Below are 22,861 nucleotides of genomic sequence, written 5' to 3'. Positions count from 1 at the left end.
TATATATATATATATGAGATATATGTATGTGTGAGGTACACGTGCGAACGTAAATGTGTGTGTGTGCGCGCGCCACACGTTGACTCCGATTCAACTACCACCAGTAGCACCTTCTGGTGTTACATCGGTGTCGCGATGCCATCCAAGAAGCCGGAAGAACCTCCAAGTGTTGCGGGGGTGCGATAAGCCGTGCTCGAAACGCGCTGAAGAAGGATGACGCGGTACTATTCGCGTTGACCCTCGCTCGAAGGTAAGCTGTCTAGCTGATAACCGATTAATCGGCCTCGCAGCGTCCCGAGCACGACTCATCGCTCAGCCTTGGTGGCCGGACTCATCGCGCACCTCGGTGAACTCACACATCGCTAACTTCCGTCCGCGCGCGCATAACAAACGGGGAAGGGAGGGTGACCTCCAAAGAATTCCTTCATTTCACGAAATGAGATCTCCCGTGAGAATGCCGCGAGGTGACTTACGCGAGGACGTGGTTGAAATTCATGGGTGAAGTGATATCGAAGGTCCGACATACCTTTGAGTTTCATGTAACTTTGGCGAGATTGCCAGTTGGCTACGTCAATTCCAACTTCGCATTACTTCTCTTTCTCTATTCATGCAATGTAGATCAATAATTGTCAAATGAAACTGACCGAACTTGGTCACAGAACTCCTTTTGATGAAATTCTTGAATAGGCTAAACTCTTCCCAATGTATACAACGTCACGTTCGTTCAGTTTTCCCGACGATCTTGGAAATTCGTTCTAATCACGAAATTCGTTCTATGGCACGATTTTCTTCTCGTAGAATCATGAGAACCGCTATCGCAAATGAAGAATTATGATCTAATAACAAACTGAGACTTTATAATCTGGTATGAGAGGAGCTTCAGACAGCTTTAATTTTTTAGGCCGGTATAATTGATCCCTTTAGAGCGGATCATAATTATGTAAAATGTGCCAGATGAGAATACTTTGCTTGTGTATGATGTATGAGGATAGGTCAAAAAATTCTGCGTCTGACGAAGAAAACACATGATTTTTGACAAAACGTTTTTTTGATTTTTAACATAGTCCTCTCAATATACTTATTCCAACGATTCTAATTTTTTTATACTATCTGCGTAATACAATTTCTATATAAGCCTTCGAAATAAGTGTTAGTTTCATAAATTACTTCAGTATTTGTGAGCCACATCTTTTTCCTACGAACCATTGGCTGCGTTCTGCAGAGAAAACTAATCAATGAGCGCTTAGTGATTTTTTAATATGATTGGTTCTTGCTTTTAATATTTCGCTGAATCTAACAAGAAACCTGTTACAACTGTCCAGAATTGGATTCCTTAAAATATGTTGTTAAATACAAAACTCTAAGAAGACATATATATCTTTATCCAATTAGTTCTTATTTGTCGGTCCAATTTGAGATTTAAAAGATGAAACAGCCTCTCAACTTATATCTCATTCGAATCAATTATCAATGAAAGTGAAATATATATAAAAATGTTTTAGACAAAAAAAAACTCTTTTATGGTTTTTATATACTTGATAACTACGTATTTTTTTAAATTTTTTAAAAATGTAATATAATATTTAAAAAATACCTCATCGCCATTAAGTTTTAAGGGGTTGTTTCACTCTTTAAATCTCAAATTAAACTGATATAAAAAAATACATATCTTTAGATTTTTGTGTTTAACGACACAAGAAGAATCGAATCAGTTCCAAACAGTTGTAACAAATAAGTGTAGGAATCAATTATATTAAATAATCACTGAGCGCTCACTGATCAACTTTTTTAGCTGAACGCAGCCGTATATTTGGAAGGAAGGAAATTCGTCAACGTGATAAATTCCGTAAAAAAATCGGTTATTCGAACATATCCAAATCCTTAGAAACGTTCATTTAAATGCGTCTTTAATTGATTATCAAGCGGCGTCTGCAATGAAATTTTAAGATATGAAATTTAAGTTTTAAACCTTATATAAACTGTACGAAATTGTCCAATCACAGTCGAATTTGAAAAGACTAATCGACTATGATTTATCAATTTTTTACGATTTAAGATCCCACGACCGTTTACGACTCTTATTGTAGACTCCCTGGTGAAAATAGAATCGGGCTTATATTAAATAAGTCGAATGTAATAGGAGAGTAATAGCAGCGTAAATGAAGCTTTTACGAGGCGAAAATTGAAACAACGGAACGTAAAAGAAGCATAAACGCCCCTTTAAAGGCCATGGCACACACCTTCCGTAACAGTAACCATAAGACGTACAGTAAGAGTGAGCCAATCACAGTCGAGAATTCTTTTGAACTCTTAATTCTAATTGGCTGATTCTTACGTTACGTTTTATGGTTACTGTTACGGAAGATGTGTGCCATGGCCTTTACGTTTCGTTATTTCAATTTTTGCCTCCTAAAAGCTTCGTTTACACTTCTATTATTGTCCTATTACATTTGACTTACGCCCCGATTTTTTTTTGTCAGGGACATTACTCGTCGATCATTCAACATAGCATTATGAATTTTTTCAATGACTTCGTCAGTCGTAGCTGTTGGATGATCTGTATGTTTACCATCATTTATGAATACATGATCACGTTAAAAATTCAGCAGCCTATTTTTTTAACAGTTGAAAACATTGGTGAAGAAAACATTGGCTGTCCCAAAGCCTTGAATCAAGCTCATTTTTTATTTCTGTTGGCGTTGAATCTTTTAAAATGAAATATTTTATCACTTTGATATTCGACTTTTTATTCATTAAAAAAATCCATTAAGGAAAACCAAAAATTAGTTGCTTTACGTAATTGAAATAAGGAAACTAATGAATGCATCCATCTGACATTTTGACAGCAGCCTTCTGCAGAATAAAAATTATCTAAAATTGTAACAGTTTAATACTTTTAGCGTCATCTCTGTGTCAGGTCGAGAACTTTTCAAACTACCCTCGTATATGAGTCATCACTTCTCTACGCAGCTTCATCAAAGGGTGAGAGTGGCCGTAAGGATCGCTTCTCCACCCTTCCACCTTCAATAAATGACGCGTCAATGCGAAGGTCGTTTAAAGATTTTCTCTTGGAATGTAACAGCCGATTTGCATGCACCGTTTTAAGATCTTCCAAAGATTTTTGGTATGTAAAAACATTTCGGATGATAATCATTGAAAACAACTCTCACACGAAATTTCCATGCTGTGCAGCCTCCGAGAATCTCTAATTATCGAGATAAGCCTTGATGATTAAATCTTCAGGTAGTAGGGTAGATTATTATACGACTCTGTACGCGATAATCAAATCAATCACTGACTTTTTTACAAAGGCCCGTATTTAGAACGCTCCACTGTATCTACGTTTAATACCTTCCAAAGGCATACAATGCAGACGCCGTTGTAAAAGCTAGAAGATAATAATAACCAACGTCTCTTGCATGCAAAGACGAGTGCAATTCCACGTGACAACACGGGAAAATTGTTTTGCATTGTGCGATATGAAACCAGAGAATAGCGTGATGCAGAAACATGCGTCTAATGCCCATTTCAATGTAGATTAACTTTAATCTTGGTTTAACTTATTTTTTATCTTTTTCTATATTGTGAGAATAAGAAAAAGATAAGGAATAAATTACAAGTTAATCTATATTGATAAAAATAAACATAATATCAAAGATGTTTGAAATATTATTGTCTCGTGTAGCAGTAATATTTCAGAGTGTTTCATCTTTCTAATAAACTTTCCGAATCATTTGGAATAATTTATGGAAAGTTACAAGCTGTCGCGGTATTTTCGAAACTTTCGAACGTTCACACGAAGTTGCTCATAAATTATATATTCTCTGCCAAAATTGGTTCACCGACATTAATTAAGAAAATTAAGGTACGGCTGGAATTGATTTAATTAGTTAGAAAAAAATAAAGAAATTACAAGATAATTTACATTGTTGGAAACGAACATTTTTTTTTATGTAGTCTTTAGGACATATTGAGGTATGAAATATTATTGTCTTATGTAATATTTCGAAAGTAGTTTTTATCTTTTTAGTGTTTTTCGAACTTTCCGGACCATTTGAAACAGTTTATAAAAAATTACTAACTCTGTCGCGATATTTGTGGAATTTTCGACACACACAATGTAGCTTATGAATTAGGTATATTCTCTATACCGAAATTGATTCACCAATATTAATTAAGAAAACTAAAATACGACTGTAATTAATTAACATACTTTTACCTGTACGATCTAGAAAGTTAAGCGGCTCTTTCATAATTAAATTTATTTAATTATTTTGAAGTTGTTTATAAATTAGATTTATTTAATCTTTTCATTGCTCTTTTTAGCTTATATATGATGTCTGTCATACAAATCAGGTCACATAAAAATTTTGTAACAGTGAATGTCAACGCATATTAAAGCTTTATTAATTATATCACATATAAAAACTAAATATAAAAACTGTCGACTTTACCTCACTTAACGATATGATCATTGCAGTTTTAAAATGTCGATAAAAATAATTCAGAGTAGCACTTGCTTGTTTTATTGACATTGCACATTTTGGGAACTAAATATGCAATGTCATTATTAATAAAAAAAATCGATCTTTTTTTGTTTCTTTTTCATGACATCGACTGATGGTTTAATAAATAAATTCTCTCTGTGTTAATTTATTAATATTCTGCTATTACCTCGACACGATCCGGTATACATAGCCTTCCCTTTTTCGCTGTTAAAGAATTAACAACGTAAATCTAATGGAGACTCTTGATCGTACCTAAAAATTCATTAAATTTGTTTGCATCAATGTCTCGTATAATCCCATTATCAAAATTTACTTGTGTAGCGTATCATCTTAATAAAATCAGCTGAAAGTTTAAATGGCTTTTCATTATCACGTACATACATACAGGAAGCTAGCGAGAGACGCGATATCTCTCTGAGATATCTTCTATTCATTGGCATGAATTAGATAAACGTGCATCTGTGAGGCATTAAACCCACCCTTTTCCTTGCTTCCACATATCTAAGTATACATGAACACGAAAGTATAAATTTACTGTAAAACAAAAGGGTAAATAAAGCCCCGGTGAATTGCATTGCAATGAATGCTACATCAAGATTGACAAACTTAAATTGGTGCCACCTACTCTTTAATTAGCTTGCTTCTGTTTTTTACTTTTAGTCGGAGTCGATTCACTTTGTGAAAGATATTGGCGTTCGCCTACACGACCCTTGTATTTCGTGCCCCAAGCCATTCAGCGCGAAAATCATGAGCTCGCAGTTGCGCGCGTGGCAGAACAAACATTACAACCCCTTACAGAAGACGCCTACAAGGCGCTCGCGCGCATGCCATGGCACTCACCCCCTCCCCTTGGTGGCGGTTAATATGTGGCACGGTAACCTGAGACGTAGGGTGCGACTGGGAATGCTTTAATTTAATAGGGTACAGGATATTTTTATTCATTTGCGAATATTAAATACGGACAATAAAAAACTTTATGGAGAGTAAAAATGTTCTGGTGAATTATGCAAACTTCATGAAGATATAAAGAGAGATGACGTAATCTATACACGTGGACTATTTTTCGTTTATCTTATCTTTTCCAAAATGTATGGAAGGTCTAGGAATACTGATAACTTACGATAATTAATTGAGGAAAAAGTGAATTAATTAAGGGGTTAAGAAAGAAATTAGACACTGTTAAACATTTTACAATTTCTAAAATAGATAACTATATAATATAAAAAAAATAAATAGTATTTTATTTAATTTCAACTTAAAATACGAAAAATTCTATAAAACCCTTCAATTCAGTGTTATAATTTATTTTATAATTGTGATATCAGATAAATGTCATCGCGCTTGAAAAACGAAACGGATGCGTATTAATTATTCTTATTGATCGATTACATTAGAAATTTCAGGCATTTCGATTATCGGAAGGAATGCGTTGTTCTTAGAAGGAAGTATCGATACCCGTGTTCGGTTCGATAGCGAAGGGGTAGGAAGATAGTAGTACCCTACTAAACTTAAGCATCCCTACCCTAGACGCACACGACTTCGCGTCCCCGACGACGACGACGACGACGACGGATGAGGTAGCACGCAGGCGCCCGCGGTGTAACATCGTCAGCGCTCGCTACGACTCCGGGGTGGTGTTGCAACGGGGGTGGCGAAGCCGAACGTCTGCTCGGCGGACGACAGACAGCAGGCAGTGCAGGGTGGCTCGTATGCGTGCGCGCGAGTATACACGCGCTATAATGTCCGCCTACGTGGCTGCCAAGGTTCTCGCGGGTCGCGGATCGTTCAGCGGATGGCCGACGTAGTGACGTAAGAGTGAAGTGGAGAACGCCGTTGTACCGCGAGGAACGTCGTCGCGAGTGTCGTCTGCGAATCTCTTCTTCTCGCCTCGTTGCTCGTACGTCATTTTTTTTTCTTCACGCGAAAGGGAAAGGATCTTGGATCGCGATCAAGACTTCCTCAGTCTTTTCTTGGCACTCCCGCAGCCCGCTTGACTCCTCCCCATCGGCGCTCTCTTTCCACCGAGAAGAGGTAAGCCCGACGTCCGTACGACGTCGTATCCTCCGAGCGTGAAGACGATCGATCGTAAAAATCCACATATACACACCGTGCCCGCCGTTCCCCGCCTCACACCCCTTCCGGACCTTCCTCCGGCGAACTACACTCGGATACGCTGTCGTATCGATCACGCCGCTGCCGTGATGGATGTTTTGCACGTCGATTACAGGAACGGCCTTGTCACAGAAGGGACGTTTCTTCCGGAAATCTGATCGTTGATCATCCCTTCGATTTCCTCAAAGCTGTCACATCGCGGTCTTTTAGATGATCCTCCGCGTGTTTTTTAACACCCTCGAGAAATGACAGGCTCTGACAGATGCTAGAGTTCAAAGCTCCTTCGATTCTTATTTTAATATTCTTAATATACTGTCTGACCAGTAAATTTTGTACATCTATTATCATATACATTTCACGATACAATTTTTATAAACATATACATAATGATATAATATATATAATGATAAAATATTGCGCAATATGATAAATAATTAATGAAAATAAAAATTATTATTGTATAGCACATTTTTTTACTTTACATTGTTGTGTAGCCATTTAAAATTCTATTAGATGTTTATTTTTAATAAATGTTTAAAAATTTTGATAGCATTAGTTACCAGTGATCTATCATGTCAATGTGTTGACATTTGTAAAATTCATTATGCTAATGTTTAATGTGAGAAAAATGTGTTATATATTTAATGAATTTTATCCATATGTAATACATATTACATTTTTGTTTCCTGCTAATAGCGACTAACCGAAATATTTATTTCAAGGAGAAATTTTCTCCCCTTATCTCATTATCCTTCCTTATTCTTCCGTTATTTCGTTTCCTGCTATCCTTTTCTCTTCTAATTATCATGTTCTTCCATTATCTCTCTCCTTAAGCATTATTCATTTATAATAATCTTCTCATAATTTATAAATAATCAGATCTCAAGTTTAAGTCGAAACTTCTTAAATAGTAATGAATAGCTTATCGAGAAGCAAATACAATTCTCTTTTTTGTTATAAGAAATATAAGTAAGGGTAAGTTTAATTAGATGGTCCCTCCCTGAATCGCATTAGTACCGCATATTGAGAAGCTTCTCTCGTTAACATCGGTCGGATTCGATTATGCATTCATGCGAATTTTCACGTAAGACGTCACAACTCCTGATAACTAATTTACACGCGTAAGTTACGCAATTTCTATGCCTTCAGTTCAATCCTTTTGAAATTTTAACGGGAGTATTGACAACTGGTTGTCATCCATCAACTTGCAGACAGTTAATATGCTCTTTTAAATATCACACGAGAAAAATAAAATTTAAAATAAATAAATTTAATAAATCGAAAAATAAAATAATTTTAAATGATCAAATTTAAATAATACATCGAAAAAGGTAATATATTTTTTTGCACTTTGACAATGTTAACTTACACTTGTACGTATTTAATAATAGGTACATATGCATTAATACTGACGTATTTTCTATATAATATATTAATATGTCGTATTTTTTTTAATTATCGACCTACACGCACAATTTTCTGAGCAATGCATGAATGCATTATCTCACATACTCCTCGCATCGACATATAATGACGTCAATATACCTTCGTAATATATGACATCCATCATTTGTATTAACAATATTGATTTGTGAATATTTATAGAAAATTAAACGAGCTTGATTCTTTGTTAAATTTTTTTCTGACATAATTTGATATCGTGAGATTTAATCGGATACTAATCAAATATTTGGAAAATTGATTTGTTTAGATTATTTCTTTTTTTCTCGTTCATTCTTTCCTGCAAACGCTCGCCGATTAATTAAAATGAATATTTCGTCTCTCGCATTAATATGACACGTCTTCAGTTTCCTATAAATATAGATCGGTCACAGTACTAATTAATTATTCTCCCGTATCCGATAATTCACGTATTTCTGGACGGATCAATGGCCCGCACAAAAGTCTCCTACGATGCTTGTAAATATATACCTATAAAGTATCATTATCACATTCGACTGGCCAATAATTACGTGAATTCGAACGTTGAAATCTTTTATGTCTAATGAGACACTCTAGATAACATATTTGCATATAAATTTAAATCATGTAAAACGCAATTTATAAATTTAAATTTAACAAAAGTTACGGGTCAATCTTATACGATATTAAGAATGAGTCTAATGTAAAGTGATCTATTTAGTTTCAGTGGTTTAGGTCAACGTTTAGGTCAGTGGTTTAATCCCTACGTAAAAAATATATTTCGCATACGACAAAAAAATAAATAATGTATTTTAAATACCTAATACAAACACGTAATAAAAACATTTGTGAATTTTATATAATATTTAATAAGTCTGATATAAAGTGATCCGTCTGATTTCAGTAGTTAGTTTAGATCAATGATTAACGATCCCTGCATGAAAAATTTTATACTCAAGAAAAAAATATACTACGACATTTTAAATCCTCTCTTAAAATTAGTGTAACAAAAAAAATACTACATATAAATTTTACATAATCCTTACAAGTTTGATACAACAAATCTGATGTAACAAGTCTGATGTAACAAATCTATCTAGTTTCAGTGATTCATATCAACAATTAACGATTTCCGTATCTGAAAGATATTCCGCACACGAAAAAATATACCGTATATTTTGAATTTAATAAAAAGATACGTGAACCTTATATGATATATCTCTTTAAGAATAAGTTAAAATTTTATTGTAAGTTAGCTATCTAGTTTTAGTAGTTTAGGTCAATAATTAACAATTCCTACTTGTAAAATATTATACTTACGAAAAAAATCTACAGCATTTAAATTTAATAAAAAGACAAAGATCTTATATGACATGTAAGAACAAGTTGTAAAGTGATTTATCTAGTTTTAGTTATTTAATTTAACGATTAAATCACGATCAACTGCCTCTACATGAAAAATATTTCGTGCATGAAAAAATATACCGTGCGTTTTTAATTTAATAAAAAGACATGTGAATCTTATGATCCTTAAGTCTATTGTAAAGTGATCTGTTTGATTTCAGTGGTTTAAGTCAACAATTAACGAGGTGAAAAATATTCCGCGCGCGAATATAATCGTGCAAACTGCGCGCTGTTTTTTTTTTTTACTCTTTCTTATTCACCTCCATGGAAAAGTATTATCGGAATAATATATTAATAACTGAGATATATTCTTAGATATGAAAACTACAGAGTAGTTTCTCGTAGCAGGTTTTTTGCCGCGTACTCGCAATAAACGATATTAAACGTAAAATTAATATTCGACAGTGACACAATTAACGAGACGTTATTTTGTTACAGAGAGACGAGTGAGAGAGGAAGTTATCGCCAGCACCGCCGCCGGCTTGATCCGACGTTAAATTAAAAAGAGAAGAAAAAAACAGGAAAAATGTCGTCGGTTAAGGTGGCGGTGAGGGTACGGCCCTTCAACTATCGTGAAGTCAGTCGTCAGGCACAATGTATTATAGAAATGACGGGGAGTACTACTTGTAAGTACTACTTCTAACATGCAGCTTAAATCGAGCAACTTATGAAATAATTATTAGTTTATCATGTACACATTTCATTCGTTACTTTTTCTGTTGCAGCCATAGTGAATCCGAAAGCTACACCAGGAAGCAAAGAAGCGGTCAAGAGCTTCAATTATGATTATTCCTACTTTTCTATGGACGTAAGTACCTTTTCAATATAGTAGTTATTGACGCGATACTCTTATGTTTAATTGGGATAAAATTTAATTTTTAATTTTTTAATATTATTATAGCCAAATGATGAGAATTACTCGACTCAGCTCATGGTTTATAAGGATATCGGTGAAGAAATGTTGGAACATGCTTTTGAAGGTAAATATTAATTAACAATGCATAAAAGACATCTTTTTTAACTATTTGTTTAAAAAATCGTTTAAAGATCAAGACAATATTTTAAAGGATGTAAATGAATTAATAATTTTTGTATGAAAAATAATTGTAAATAATCACGTACTATTAATGTTTTATTAATCATGTGTTATTAATAATTTTAATTCTTAGATAAATTTATAAAAATCATTGTCTTTCAAAGCAAAATTTGGTTAATTTATATTGGTTTTACTAATAAACAAGGTATAATTCTCTTTAATTTCTTTTGCGATGCAGGCTATAACGTTTGCATTTTTGCATACGGTCAAACTGGCGCCGGTAAATCTTACACCATGATGGGTAAGCAAGAAGAAGGGCAGGAAGGAATTATACCACAGATTTGCAAGGATCTGTTTAGGAAAATCAGTTACACATCTAATGAGCGATTGAAGTACTCGGTAGAAGTGAGTTATATGGAAATCTATTGCGAGAGGGTGCGCGATTTGTTAAATCCGAAAAATAGGGGAAATCTTCGAGTAAGGGAACACCCTCTTTACGGACCTTACGTCGAAGATCTTTCCAAGTTAGCTGTATTATCATATGAAGACATTCACGATCTCATAGACGAAGGTAACAAGGCCAGGTTGGTTTCATGCTTAGTAACTAAAATTGTACAAAAATTATTTTTATAGCATTGTACACAATACGTGTTATTTTGAAAATATATTCTAGGACTGTCGCAGCAACCAATATGAATGAAACATCTAGCAGATCACACGCAGTTTTCACGATATTCTTTACACAACAACAACAGGATAGTATCACTGGTTTGATGACGGAAAAAGTTAGCAAAATATCGCTGGTCGATTTAGCCGGATCCGAGAGAGCTGATTCAACGGGTGCGAAAGGGACACGATTGAAAGAAGGAGCTAACATTAATAAGAGTTTGACGACTCTCGGGAAGGTTATCAGTGCCCTGGCCGAAATTGTAAGTATCATACTTTACTCAAATCTGTGTTACATTAAGCATTGAATTTATCTTATATTGAGTATTATATTTATGTCATTATTTTACTTGTTTGCTACTCTTTGGATTGTCAGGCGGTAAGAGTTCATTAAAACTAATACTATAATTTAAAGAATATTTAATTATAAATATTTGTACGTTAAAACAATATATTTAATTGTAATATTTTAAATATAATATATTTTGTGTAATATATTGAGTGTGTGTGCTTTTCATTTAGTGGCATAAGTCGACACAAACATTATTCTATCTTTCTTGACATTCAGAGAGTAACAAAGATAGAAAGATATTTGTGTCGATTTATGTAGACTTGTGTACCAAATGAAAAGCATTGATAATGATTATCGACAAATTCGTGGTTCTCTATAGGCAACAAAAAAGAAGAAGAAAGCCGATTTTATACCATACAGAGATTCCGTTTTAACATGGTTGTTGCGGGAGAACTTAGGCGGAAATTCAAAAACTGCTATGATTGCAGCAGTTAGTCCTGCCGACATCAATTACGATGAGACGCTTTCAACCTTACGGTAAGATTTATTGTTTACTACATATTTTTCGAATTTATTCTTGAATTTTAAATGACTTAATTAAGCGTTTAATTAATGATTAGACCTAACAGGCTTACGTTTTATTCGCAGATACGCGGACAGAGCGAAACAAATTGTCTGCAAAGCCGTGGTCAACGAAGACGCGAATGCCAGACTTATCAGAGAACTCAAAGAAGAGATACAGAAATTACGCGAACTTCTAAAGCAGGAGGGCATCGACGTACAAGAAGGTAAATTAAAAGCATTTTTAGAAAATTATTAGAAATCGTTACATTAAATCGAATTAGAGGACTTTTTATCATAGAAAGCGTATACAGACAAGGACTGACTATATATAGATATGCTAAATTGAATAATGATTAAATATAAATATTAAATTAAAATCGTCTATTTAAATTCGCGAAATATGCAGAATATTGAAGTGTTATTCATCATGAATATAACTTTATCTATTAGTTGATTAGTATAATGGTAATAATTGCATAGAATATAACAGAAATTATTCAGAGAATCACAATGCTGAATGCACGTGTCGCAAACGTGAATTCTTGGCTGCTATAAACTAATTGCAATTGCACAGCGCGCGACAGGCAATTCATTCACATAGTATTCTTCTCTTTGTTTTCCTTGCGCTCGACGTAGGGCCAGATGGCAAAGTTACATACGAAAAGAAAGAACCTAGTAAGTAAAAATGCTAACAATCCATTGCAAGCAAAAAGTACAGCCAAGGCATCTCTAGCGCCTCTTTTGTAGATATTTTATTGTTTTATTTTGTTTATGCGCTCTTATTTCATCGCTAAGCGCATAATACTTGTCATTGATATATGTCGATCTTCTTAATTTTTGTACATTTGCTTCGCGAATTTCCTTTTCATCACTTACTGTATGTATTTGTCTTGTTAATGTCTATTGATTGCGCTTCCCTCTCTTATATATTTCATACAATTAGTAACTTTTTTGACATTTCATAAAATTTAAATTAAAGAAAATCTAAATTAATATAATTGATTATGCTTCTATTTATAAAAGCAAAAATATATTTTAAAAATAAAATATTACATTTATGAAAGAGAAAACGTGACACAATGAGGATGCCAAGTTAATTGAATTTATTCGAAAGTGCATATAATAGATATCAAACGGCGATTAGATCATGCTGAATATTCATTAGAACATGCCGGTGTTCTGTAAAAAAGTATCAGTTCACTAGTTATGTTTCTACGTTCTTAGAATGAATATGTAGCAACAATACAAACTTTACAGCTTCTGAAATACTTCTCTTCATCTACGCCACTGCTTTAATTATGGCTTTTGATGTTTACACGACTCACGATACCGACTCTGACGCAGGCTTGCTATTTTAAATATTACAACCGCCGTTTTCTCGACTCCTAACGATCCTCATTTTGCAGGGGATGAAATTATTAGAACGAACAAGCGAAATGAAGAAGACACCAAGGAAACTCGACCAAGAATTTCTTCTCATACTACATCCACCATTGCCGAAGAGGCGGTTGAACAGTTGCAAGCGTCTGAAAAATTAATCGCAGGTACGTATCTGTAAACTGCGATTATTCTGATAGTCTTTTCTATTCTTATCTCATTGATAATCAATTATAAATACGTAGTACGAAAATTAACAAATGTCTTTATAGTAGGTATTCTTTTTATTTGATTCTACTTTTGTTTTAGAACTGAACGAAACATGGGAAGAGAAGTTGAAGCGAACCGAATCAATTCGCTTGCAACGCGAAGCAGTTTTCGCTGAAATGGGAGTCGCTGTGAAAGAGGACGGAGTCACAGTGGGCGTCTTCTCTCCTAAGAAAACACCGCACTTGGTAAATCTGAACGAGGACCCTCTCATGTCAGAATGTTTGATCTATTATATCAAGGATGGATTCACACGTATTGGCAGTGCCGAGGCGCACGTACCTCAGGATATCCAGCTGTGTGGTCCACACATACTTAGGGAGCATTGCGTTTTCGAGAACCATGAGGGAATTATAACTCTCATACCGAAGAACGGAGCCTTGATTTATGTCAACGGTCGCGAAGTAACCGAGCCACTTATCCTAACGACTGGCTCACGTGTCATCTTGGGAAAAAGCCATGTTTTCCGATTTAATCACCCAGACCAAGGTATGCAATACTCGGATTTATTTGTTAATGAATTATAAACATTTAGTGAAATGTATGAGAGAGAATAAAATATTGTATTTGTGTTTAATTATGCAGTACGTGAACGGATAGCGAATGGCTCCCCGGCGGAAACTCCTGGCAATAACGAACCATTAGCAGACTGGAATTTCGCACAGGTCGAGCTATTAGAAAAGCAGGGAATCGATTTAAAGGCTGAAATGGAAAAGAGATTACTTGTACTGGAGGAACAGTTCCGTAAAGAGAAGGAGGAAGCCGATCAATTGTTTGAAGAACAGCGAAAAGTACATATAATACGAATACATACATCATGTCTTTTTAATACATCGTTTAATTGTGACAATTGATTTTTTCTGTGAATAGAGCTACGAAGCACGGATAGATGCGCTACAGAGGCAGGTGGAAGAACAAAGTATGACCATGTCTATGTACAGCAGTTATACGCCAGAAGACTTCAACAACATCGAGGAAGATATTTTCGGTGAGTGTGGAAAAACGTGTCGCTTCCGAGTCTTAATATACTTTAATATAGCTATACCTGATCGACTGGGCATCGTCTTACTGTATCTTTCACGTAACTCTTCAGACTTACAAATGTCTTTTACACCATTGAAAATTTATTGCATGCTACAAGGCCTTACGTTGTCGATGAGACATAGCACATTCGAAATATACTTGACACTTTGATTGCTTAGCTGATTTCATTATTAAACTGAAATATTTAATCAATAAAATGCTATTTTTAATCAATAATAGCATTTTTTTTTATAGTTTGTTGTTTTTTTTGTCTTAATATAATTTATATTACAATATTAAATTAAATATAGACCGAAAAGTATTTAAACACAAATAAGAGAGAATTGTATTTGTATATTTACATATGAATGTTATCAAGCACTTGTAAGACTCGCTTTGACCGAAAATGTTTATTTTTTAATAATTTATATTATTTCTCTTTAATGCTTTAAATACTTAATAAGATAATTCTTAATCAGGTAAATAAAATTGCCATTTATAAATGAATAACAAGATTCTTATAAATGTTATACGTTATCCAAATATATAAATGATATGGCTGTCAAAGTGTTAACAAAGTAACTGGTATTATTTCATCAAACGCTTGGCTTCTCTGACTGTTTTGCCTCGTAATGGCTTGCATTTCAGTCAACCCATTGTTTGACGCAGAGAGCAACTGGACCGAGAGAGAGTTTCAACTGGCCGCTTGGGCCTTCCGCAAGTGGAAATATCATCAATTCACGAGTTTACGGGACGATCTTTGGGGCAACGCGATATTCCTCAAAGAGGCTAATGCTATATCCGTTGAACTAAAAAAGAAGGTATAGTCGCGGAAATGTACGACGGACAATTCTTGGCACGGCTTTCACTTGCGTTTACTACCTCTGCACCTCTGTTCTCGTATACTTTCGAATACGAGAATATGAATTTTGAACTTCTTTTAATGTTAAAACCGATGTGAATTACATTTATCCATATGATCTTCGCGTAATCTACAAATATGTGATTTTTTGAGTGTAATGATAATCATTTGCAGAATTTAATATTGCACAAAGAAAATTTATACAAAAATAGCATCTGTTAAATATGTTAAAAACTAAGGAAAAATATTTCCGTTGTATAACGGGTTTTATAACATTAATTTTCTTTTCTAGGTTCAATTCCAATTTACCTTACTCACGGACACCCTTTATTCGCCCTTACCTCCGGATCTCTTGCCCATTATGGACGAAGAAGAGGAGGATGAAAGACCCTTCCCACGCACGATCGTCGCCGTTGAAGTTCAAGATATGAAAAATGGTGCTACGCATTACTGGACCTTGGATAAGCTAAGGTTTGCTTTATTGCCCTATTTTACGTTTTACGACGGCGCTTATTTAATTAACAGAGCATTCGTGCTGATACAGATAAAATGTATTTTGCCGCTAAGTAATTTTTATTAATGATCATCAATTTGCCGACAAAATTAACACTCTATGGAGTAATTTTCTAGCCAAATTACAATGGCATTAAATCATCAAATTTATACATTCATATAGCATGTCCTCTATAATTGTATTTAATTTCTCATTTTAAAACAAAACCTTTTTTATGCAGCGTTCGACGATTTCTTTTCTGTTTCGTTACCGTCGCACGAACTTCTTGTGCACTTAATGAAAATTATGAAGATTATCGACCTACGTCAAAAGTAATACGAAAACTAAACGTTTTTATAACAATATGCAGTCGCGAGACGACCAAAAATTCTTCTGCGCGCACTAGGCATTGCACGATGATTAAGATCATAGAGTTGAATTTTGAGTCGCGGGCTTTTTTTCGCTAATCGAGCGAGAGCGAATTCGCAGCTTATACTAAAGTAAAACTCGGTCCGCATTCGGCTTAAAGGGATCGCACGGCCCACTCACGCGAAGTAATGACATGTATGACTTGTAGACAGCGCTTGGAGCTGATGCGACATGTGTACAACGAGGACTCGAGCCCCAGCACTCCGGAGGCCAAAGAGGATATTTTCCAATGCCTTACGGTCTACTCTAATCCGAAGTTCTCGCTCGCAAATCTTTTGCCTTCGAGGTTGGTGCTCGAATGCGCGAGGCTCTCCTCTTCGCCATGTAATACGCTTTAAACGCCCTCGGCCTTCGAAGAATCCCCTTATCGCTGGCGCAAAAGTCCGTTTTCACCGCCATGCGTTTTGTCGTTTTTTGCTCTGTCTGTCTTGAGAGGCTTTTCTCGGTATGGTAACGCTGTGTGCCCTCCGACGCGGATACAAACGAAACGGGCTTTGCACTTTGAACTCGCGAAACTTATCGGTTGAATCTGCATGGTTTCCTTTGATAGATTTGTAGCGCAAACGACGCAAATCGGATTGGAATGAGTACGAGCCCTCGACTCGCCAAAAGTTATGCCATCGTTTACGCAGCACCGCTTCCGCTGCTGTGAACATCTCTATTGCTGTCTGAATGTAAAGAAAAGCGTCTCGTCGCATTCTGTGCACGTCTGTCTCAACACCGACACATCTTCTAATTATCTCCTGCTGAGCTCGTGTCCTCACTATTTCGCTTTCCAACTTTGTCATGCACGTACATTTAATCGATCAAGAAAGCGACGAAGAAAAAAAGAAATATTAAACACGTAAAGGAAAGACTTGAAATTTCAGGTTTTATAACAAACATATGTATATTTCAATGTTTTTTTATAAATTATTACATAGCGCTTGCTTACAAAGGTTGCTTAAACTCGCAACCTCATGAGAATATTATATATACACATACATATATATAATTTTACATTATATATAATTTTATATATATATATGTGCATATATAATTTTCTGCTAAAACACATGGGTAAAAGGTCAAAAATGTTGAAAATACCAAATATCCGATGAAATTTTATATGAGTTAAAACACACTTGAACGACTTAACACACGAGTTACGATTGCATTCGCATAACTTCTTGCTATTGGAAATAGCAGTAAAAGATAATTTCGTTTGCTTTCCAGGCAAAGGTTGGAGCTGATGCGCGAGATGTATCACAATGAGGCGGAGCTCTCACCGACGTCTCCGGACTTCAATATCGAATCTATCACGGGAGGTGATCCATTTTATGATCGATTTCCGTGGTTCCGTATGGTCGGCAGGTAAATGAACGAATTTAAATGTCACCACGATCTTCCTGGTTTCTTCTTCTCTTTTTGCTTTTTATTATTATGCTAATCTGATGTAAAATTTTTCAGAGCTTTCGTATATTTGAGCAACCTCATGTACCCGGTGCCACTGATTCACAAAGTGGCTATCGTAAACGAAAAAGGCGATGTTAAGGGTTACTTACGAGTCGCTGTACAAGCCGTAGTTGGTTCGTAGCGTATCTACATTTCACGTCTCTCGCGTATATAAGATATACATAACGAACCCTTCTTCTAGAAGAGGAAAACAGTGAATATTCAAGTGGCGTCAGACAATCAGCCCGAATCTCCTTCGAGGACGACTTGTTCGGTGGGCATAAGCATAATAAACGCAACTCGCTCCTGGCTCAGACTTTAGAGAAGAATCGACAGATTATGCTGCACGAGGAGCGCGTGGTCGAAGGGCATAACGAAATTAATCAGAAGGACATGAAAGACGAGGACGATATAGGAGATGCCGACAGCGGCAGAGGTGATAGCTCAGTCTCGAGCGATATGAAGGAGGAAGAGTTGCCGGATCACTTGCAACCCGGTGCAGAATTCACTTTCAGGGTAACGGTCCTACAAGCTATGGGTATTTCCACGGAGTATGCTGACATTTTCTGTCAGTTCAAGTAAGTGTCTGTCTATTTCGGTGTTTGTTTTAACATGTAACATATGACCTACAAAGTAATTACTTTTACAGTTTCCTACATCGACACGATGAAGCTTTCTCAACAGAGCCGGTAAAGAACACAGGCAAGGGTAATCCACCTGGATTTTATCACGTACAGAACGTAAGTCGAATATAGGGAGAATCTCAGGTTTAAAATTTTGTCAAAGTTAAAGCCTGCTAATTAATATCTCTGGATTAATACAGATTACAGTCACGGTTACCAAATCCTTCTTGGAATATCTGAAGACTCAACCTATTGTCTTCGAAGTATTTGGCCATTATCAGCAACATCCGTTGCACAAAGATGCGAAACTGGAATAGTGAGTGTTAATCATAAACGCTAGTTCTTTTAGATTTTGCTTAAGAAAATTTCATGATCACATTCGTATTCACATAGCAGCGTACGACAGCCACCGAAGAGGATGCTACCGCCATCCATACCGATCAGCCAGCCAGTTCGTTCGCCGAAATTCGGGAGTGTTCTGCCGTCTCCCAGCACATCGCATGTGCATGCTAAATACGATGTATTGGTGTGGTTCGAGATCTGCGAATTGGCACCGAACGGCGAGTACGTGCCGTCAGTAGTGGACCACAGCGACGACCTACCATGTCGTGGACTGTTCCTGCTCCATCAGGGCATACAGCGACGTATACGAATCACCATTGTGCACGAACCGGCTTCCGAATTGAGGTGGAAAGACGTACGCGAACTTGTGGTTGGCCGCATACGAAACACCCCAGAACCCGAGGAAGAGGATAATGATTCGTCTGTGCTTTCACTGGGTCTGTTCCCGGGCGAGTATCTCGAAATTCCTGGCGACGATCGAACCATGTTCAGATTCGAAGCAGCTTGGGACAGCTCTCTGCACAACTCGGCTCTGCTCAATCGAGTCACGTCCTACGGAGAACAAATCTTCATGACTATCTCCGCGTATCTCGAGGTACATATTAGATATTTTGATGGTTTGTGGGAACATTTCAGGAGGCTTATTCTTTTCACCTATATCGATTTTAGCTGGAGAATTGTGGAAGACCTGCAATTATCACGAAAGATTTGAGCATGATCATCTATGGGAGAGACGCAAGAGTAGGGCCACGTTCACTCAAGCACCTATTTAGTGGCAGTTATCGCAACCAGGAAGCGAATCGACTCAGCGGCGTCTACGAACTGGTGTTACGTCGTTCTTCGGAAGCAGGTAGCCCAGGTTTGTTATGTCTAACCATAGCGTAGTCCCGTGTTCTACTTAACATTACATTCAGATAAAATAACGTCTCAAATTTTTTTCAAACTATATTACTCCATCTGCGATATATCTTTTATCTATATGTACTTAAAAGATATATCTTAAATATACTTCTAATATATCTTTTTAGTGTCTCTTCAAATGTTGAAACCAAAACTATCTACACCAAAATATCATTTTTAATTTGAAAAAAGGAAAGAAAGCAATAATTAAATATAATTGAATTATTTTAAAGTTGTATATTATGATGTCGATTATTCTGACTCTAAAATATTAATCTTAATATTAAAAAACACAATACTGTTTCACTGCACTATTGCTCAGTATAACAGATTTCTTTAATTAATATTTAATGAACAATAATGATTTTATACTTATTTATATTTTTGATTTTTTCCTGTTTCTTGTTACTCATCCATTTTTCCTCCTTATATATTTATAGGAGTTCAAAGACGTCAACGTCGCGTCTTGGACACGAGCTCCACATACGTCCGGGGTGAAGAGAACCTTCACGGATGGAGACCACGCGGAGACAGTCTCATATTCGATCATCAGTGGGAGCTCGAGAAGTTGACGAGGCTGGAGGAAGTGGAGAGAGTGCGACATACATTGTTGTTGCGGGAGAAGCTCGGTATTGACAAAATACCATTCTGCAATAAGCCTCTGCACGATTTTACGAAGAGCGAAAAGGTAACCGCATTTTATATTATTAAATACTGAAATACAACATAGAATTATATATAATAATTTTAATCTGATACAGGACGTGTGTAATATGGTGGCAAAGGCCACAAACGAGCCACATGCCAGCCCGGTAAAGCTGAAACGTTCGACGAGTAAAGACGTTTACGAACCCTGGGAAATGACTGAAAGAGATCGTGAATTAACGACTAAGTACATTAAACTCATTCAAGGAAGAATCCCGAGCAAGGAACCAATATTACTGTCCGATGTTTCGCCCGGGGAAGACACCATAACCGATTTATCCGCGTCTATGATGTCTTCGGTCATATCGTCTTCATCTCAAGAGTCAGTATATGCGAAAGCTAGCGATTTTTTAGAGCAGGTAACCCTCTCTGCATGCCCCTGAGTGCTCTTGCTAGTAGCGGTTGTCCATGCTTTGCTTCGCCATATTATTACATTTATCTATAAAAAAAAAAACAATTCAATATTCGAAAAATCTCAGTTAATTCGTTATCGAATACTCTTGATATGTATGCTGTATATATAATTTTGCTACATTCCGATATATATGAAATGAAATGAGAACACGAATGCTTCGAACAATTTGAAAAACGGCATTTGATCTTATTTTTTACTTATTGTCGTGTAAAGCGGCGGTCGATTCATGCATTTTTTTCAGCCTGGCTCACCACATATTATCGCGCTTTCTCAAATATTATACTTTCTCGAATCGATATAGCTTTCGAAACATCTGCTTCCGCATTTGTTCGTTTCAAAGTGTGGCATTCGAGACTTAAATGCCGAGACATGTCGAGACAACCGCCAGCATGATTGGCTCATGGTCAGGGTTATGCTGGAGTGTTACTTGCAGGCTGCTGGTATAATAGTATGGAGCAAGTCTAAGTCGTGCCTCCTTAGGTTGAGTTCACCGGAAAGGGCTAGACTGCAAGAACTTCAGGAGAGTATATTGGCGAGCGAGTCGGCTAATCAGACTTGTACTGTCGCGCCGCCGCCGCTTGGCTCATCCTCGCCATCGAAGGAGAACCTGGTATTGTACGTGCCAGAGGTGGAGGAAATACGCATAAGTCCGGTCATCGCGCGGAAAGGCTACTTGAACGTTCTCGAGCACAAAACCAATGGCTGGAAGAAACGCTGGGTGGTACGTCCTTTACCGTTAAATTTATGTTATCTAATTTAAAAGAAGAGAAAACTATTCTTAAATAAAATTAAATTATTTTCAAGTCATTATATAATAATATTGATTCTTACTCTAAAATTATTGATCTAAAGAGATTTCAATATCCGCGCGTTTCTTCTTTGTCATTTTAGGCTGTTCGCCGACCGTACGTTCTCATTTTTCGAGAGGAAAAAGATCCCGTCGAAAGGGCATTAATTAATTTGGCTACGGCTCAAGTCGAATACTCTGAGGATCAGCTGGCCATGGTGAAAGTACCGAATACTTTCAGGTAAATTGTTCGTGAATAAGGAAATAAGTACAGATGCGATTGTGCAACATATACTGAAATGTCTGTCTATGCAGTGTCGTCACCAAGCACAGAGGATATTTGCTGCAGACTTTAGGTGATAAAGAGGTCTACGACTGGCTGTATGCGATTAATCCTCTTCTAGCTGGTCAAATTAGGCATGTATAATAGCATAAATTGATTTCGCTCCGTTTATCTTAATAATAAGTCGTGAAGACTCCAATTAACTATATACACATTATTATCTTATACATGAAAATTATAGAAACAATAGGTAGAATGCTTAATACACTATCGTAGGTCGAAGCTTGCCCGCAAAGGTCCGGCTGCCCCAAATTTAAGCAATGGCACGCCGATTGGCATGACACCACAACTGGAGCAGCAAAACAATCAGACCAAGTGAGTGGTCGACACTATGGCCGGGGTAACGAGTGCAATAGCAAAGGTGTCGGAGAAAATGCTGTGTTGGTCACACTCGGCCTTAGAGTCCCAAGACTTCTGCAACTTTCGATTCGCTAGTCTTTGATTGACCGAGCGGAGGCGAAGCTGTCCCTTGAGACTATCCACGATCGGCAGCATATTAATATCGACGTTTTACTTTACACAGCGTCCCTTTAGCACGTTATAGGGCAGTCAGAATGAGAAAGAAAAGAGAAAAGAGAAGGAAGATGGTGCTCGTCTTTCGAAGAAGTTACAAATGTGCGTACAAATGCATTCGGTTACACTGTGTTGGAAAAAAATGTTCGTTATTATGTCTCTCCGTACATTTCGAATTTTCATTCGAAGTGCTCTCCACGTCGACGAGACGAAATCGCGCGCGAATATTTTCGTTGAATTTTTATTTCTGTAACGCGTATATCAACGTGTGACTACGCGATACCTCTTACGTACGCGATGTGTGAGGAAGATAGAAAATGCATTTATGCCTAATAAACATATTC

The 22,861-nt window shown here is 36.4% G+C and overlaps 1 protein-coding gene across 19 annotated transcripts in view; it reads left to right on the top strand.

The window, feature by feature from the left end:
• The window catches only part of unc-104 (kinesin family member unc-104), a 29,668-nt gene extending 6,814 nt beyond the window's left edge, over positions 1 to 22,854 (top strand). For 2 of the 19 annotated variants that reach the window (XM_018517157.1, XM_018517156.1), the window contains exons 2-30: positions 9,885 to 10,072; positions 10,172 to 10,254; positions 10,348 to 10,426; positions 10,721 to 11,066; positions 11,156 to 11,411; positions 11,525 to 11,527; positions 11,820 to 11,977; positions 12,089 to 12,228; positions 12,641 to 12,679; positions 13,411 to 13,548; positions 13,691 to 14,137; positions 14,234 to 14,439; positions 14,519 to 14,636; positions 15,320 to 15,492; positions 15,826 to 16,004; positions 16,604 to 16,741; positions 17,671 to 17,808; positions 17,905 to 18,023; positions 18,092 to 18,467; positions 18,539 to 18,629; positions 18,713 to 18,828; positions 18,906 to 19,449; positions 19,524 to 19,713; positions 20,195 to 20,442; positions 20,516 to 20,818; positions 21,308 to 21,595; positions 21,766 to 21,902; positions 21,977 to 22,078; positions 22,221 to 22,323. In XM_018517157.1, the coding sequence (XP_018372659.1) occupies positions 9,973 to 10,072; positions 10,172 to 10,254; positions 10,348 to 10,426; positions 10,721 to 11,066; positions 11,156 to 11,411; positions 11,525 to 11,527; positions 11,820 to 11,977; positions 12,089 to 12,228; positions 12,641 to 12,679; positions 13,411 to 13,548; positions 13,691 to 14,137; positions 14,234 to 14,439; positions 14,519 to 14,636; positions 15,320 to 15,492; positions 15,826 to 16,004; positions 16,604 to 16,741; positions 17,671 to 17,808; positions 17,905 to 18,023; positions 18,092 to 18,467; positions 18,539 to 18,629; positions 18,713 to 18,828; positions 18,906 to 19,449; positions 19,524 to 19,713; positions 20,195 to 20,442; positions 20,516 to 20,818; positions 21,308 to 21,595; positions 21,766 to 21,902; positions 21,977 to 22,078; positions 22,221 to 22,323 (5,358 nt within the window). In that variant the 5' untranslated portion in view covers positions 9,885 to 9,972. Of the gene's footprint in view, positions 1 to 119; positions 251 to 6,173; positions 6,540 to 9,884; positions 10,073 to 10,171; positions 10,255 to 10,347; positions 10,427 to 10,720; positions 11,067 to 11,155; positions 11,412 to 11,524; positions 11,528 to 11,819; positions 11,978 to 12,088; positions 12,229 to 12,640; positions 12,680 to 13,410; positions 13,549 to 13,690; positions 14,138 to 14,233; positions 14,440 to 14,518; positions 14,637 to 15,319; positions 15,493 to 15,825; positions 16,005 to 16,603; positions 16,742 to 17,670; positions 17,809 to 17,904; positions 18,024 to 18,091; positions 18,468 to 18,538; positions 18,630 to 18,712; positions 18,829 to 18,905; positions 19,450 to 19,523; positions 19,714 to 20,194; positions 20,443 to 20,515; positions 20,819 to 21,307; positions 21,596 to 21,765; positions 21,903 to 21,976; positions 22,079 to 22,220 lie in introns of those variants that run through there. The other 17 variants (XM_018517158.1, XM_018517160.1, XM_018517172.1 and 14 more) reach the window with 17 other exon arrangements.
• The last annotated feature ends 7 nt before the right edge of the window (positions 22,855 to 22,861 follow it).

The sequence above is a fragment of the Trachymyrmex cornetzi genome, unplaced genomic scaffold (assembly GCF_001594075.2).
Source record: "Trachymyrmex cornetzi isolate Tcor2-1 unplaced genomic scaffold, Tcor1.1 scaffold67, whole genome shotgun sequence".
Classification (NCBI taxonomy): domain Eukaryota; kingdom Metazoa; phylum Arthropoda; class Insecta; order Hymenoptera; family Formicidae; genus Trachymyrmex; species Trachymyrmex cornetzi.
The sequence above is the reverse complement of the archived record's forward strand: the minus strand, read 5'-3'. Positions and strand labels throughout refer to the sequence as shown.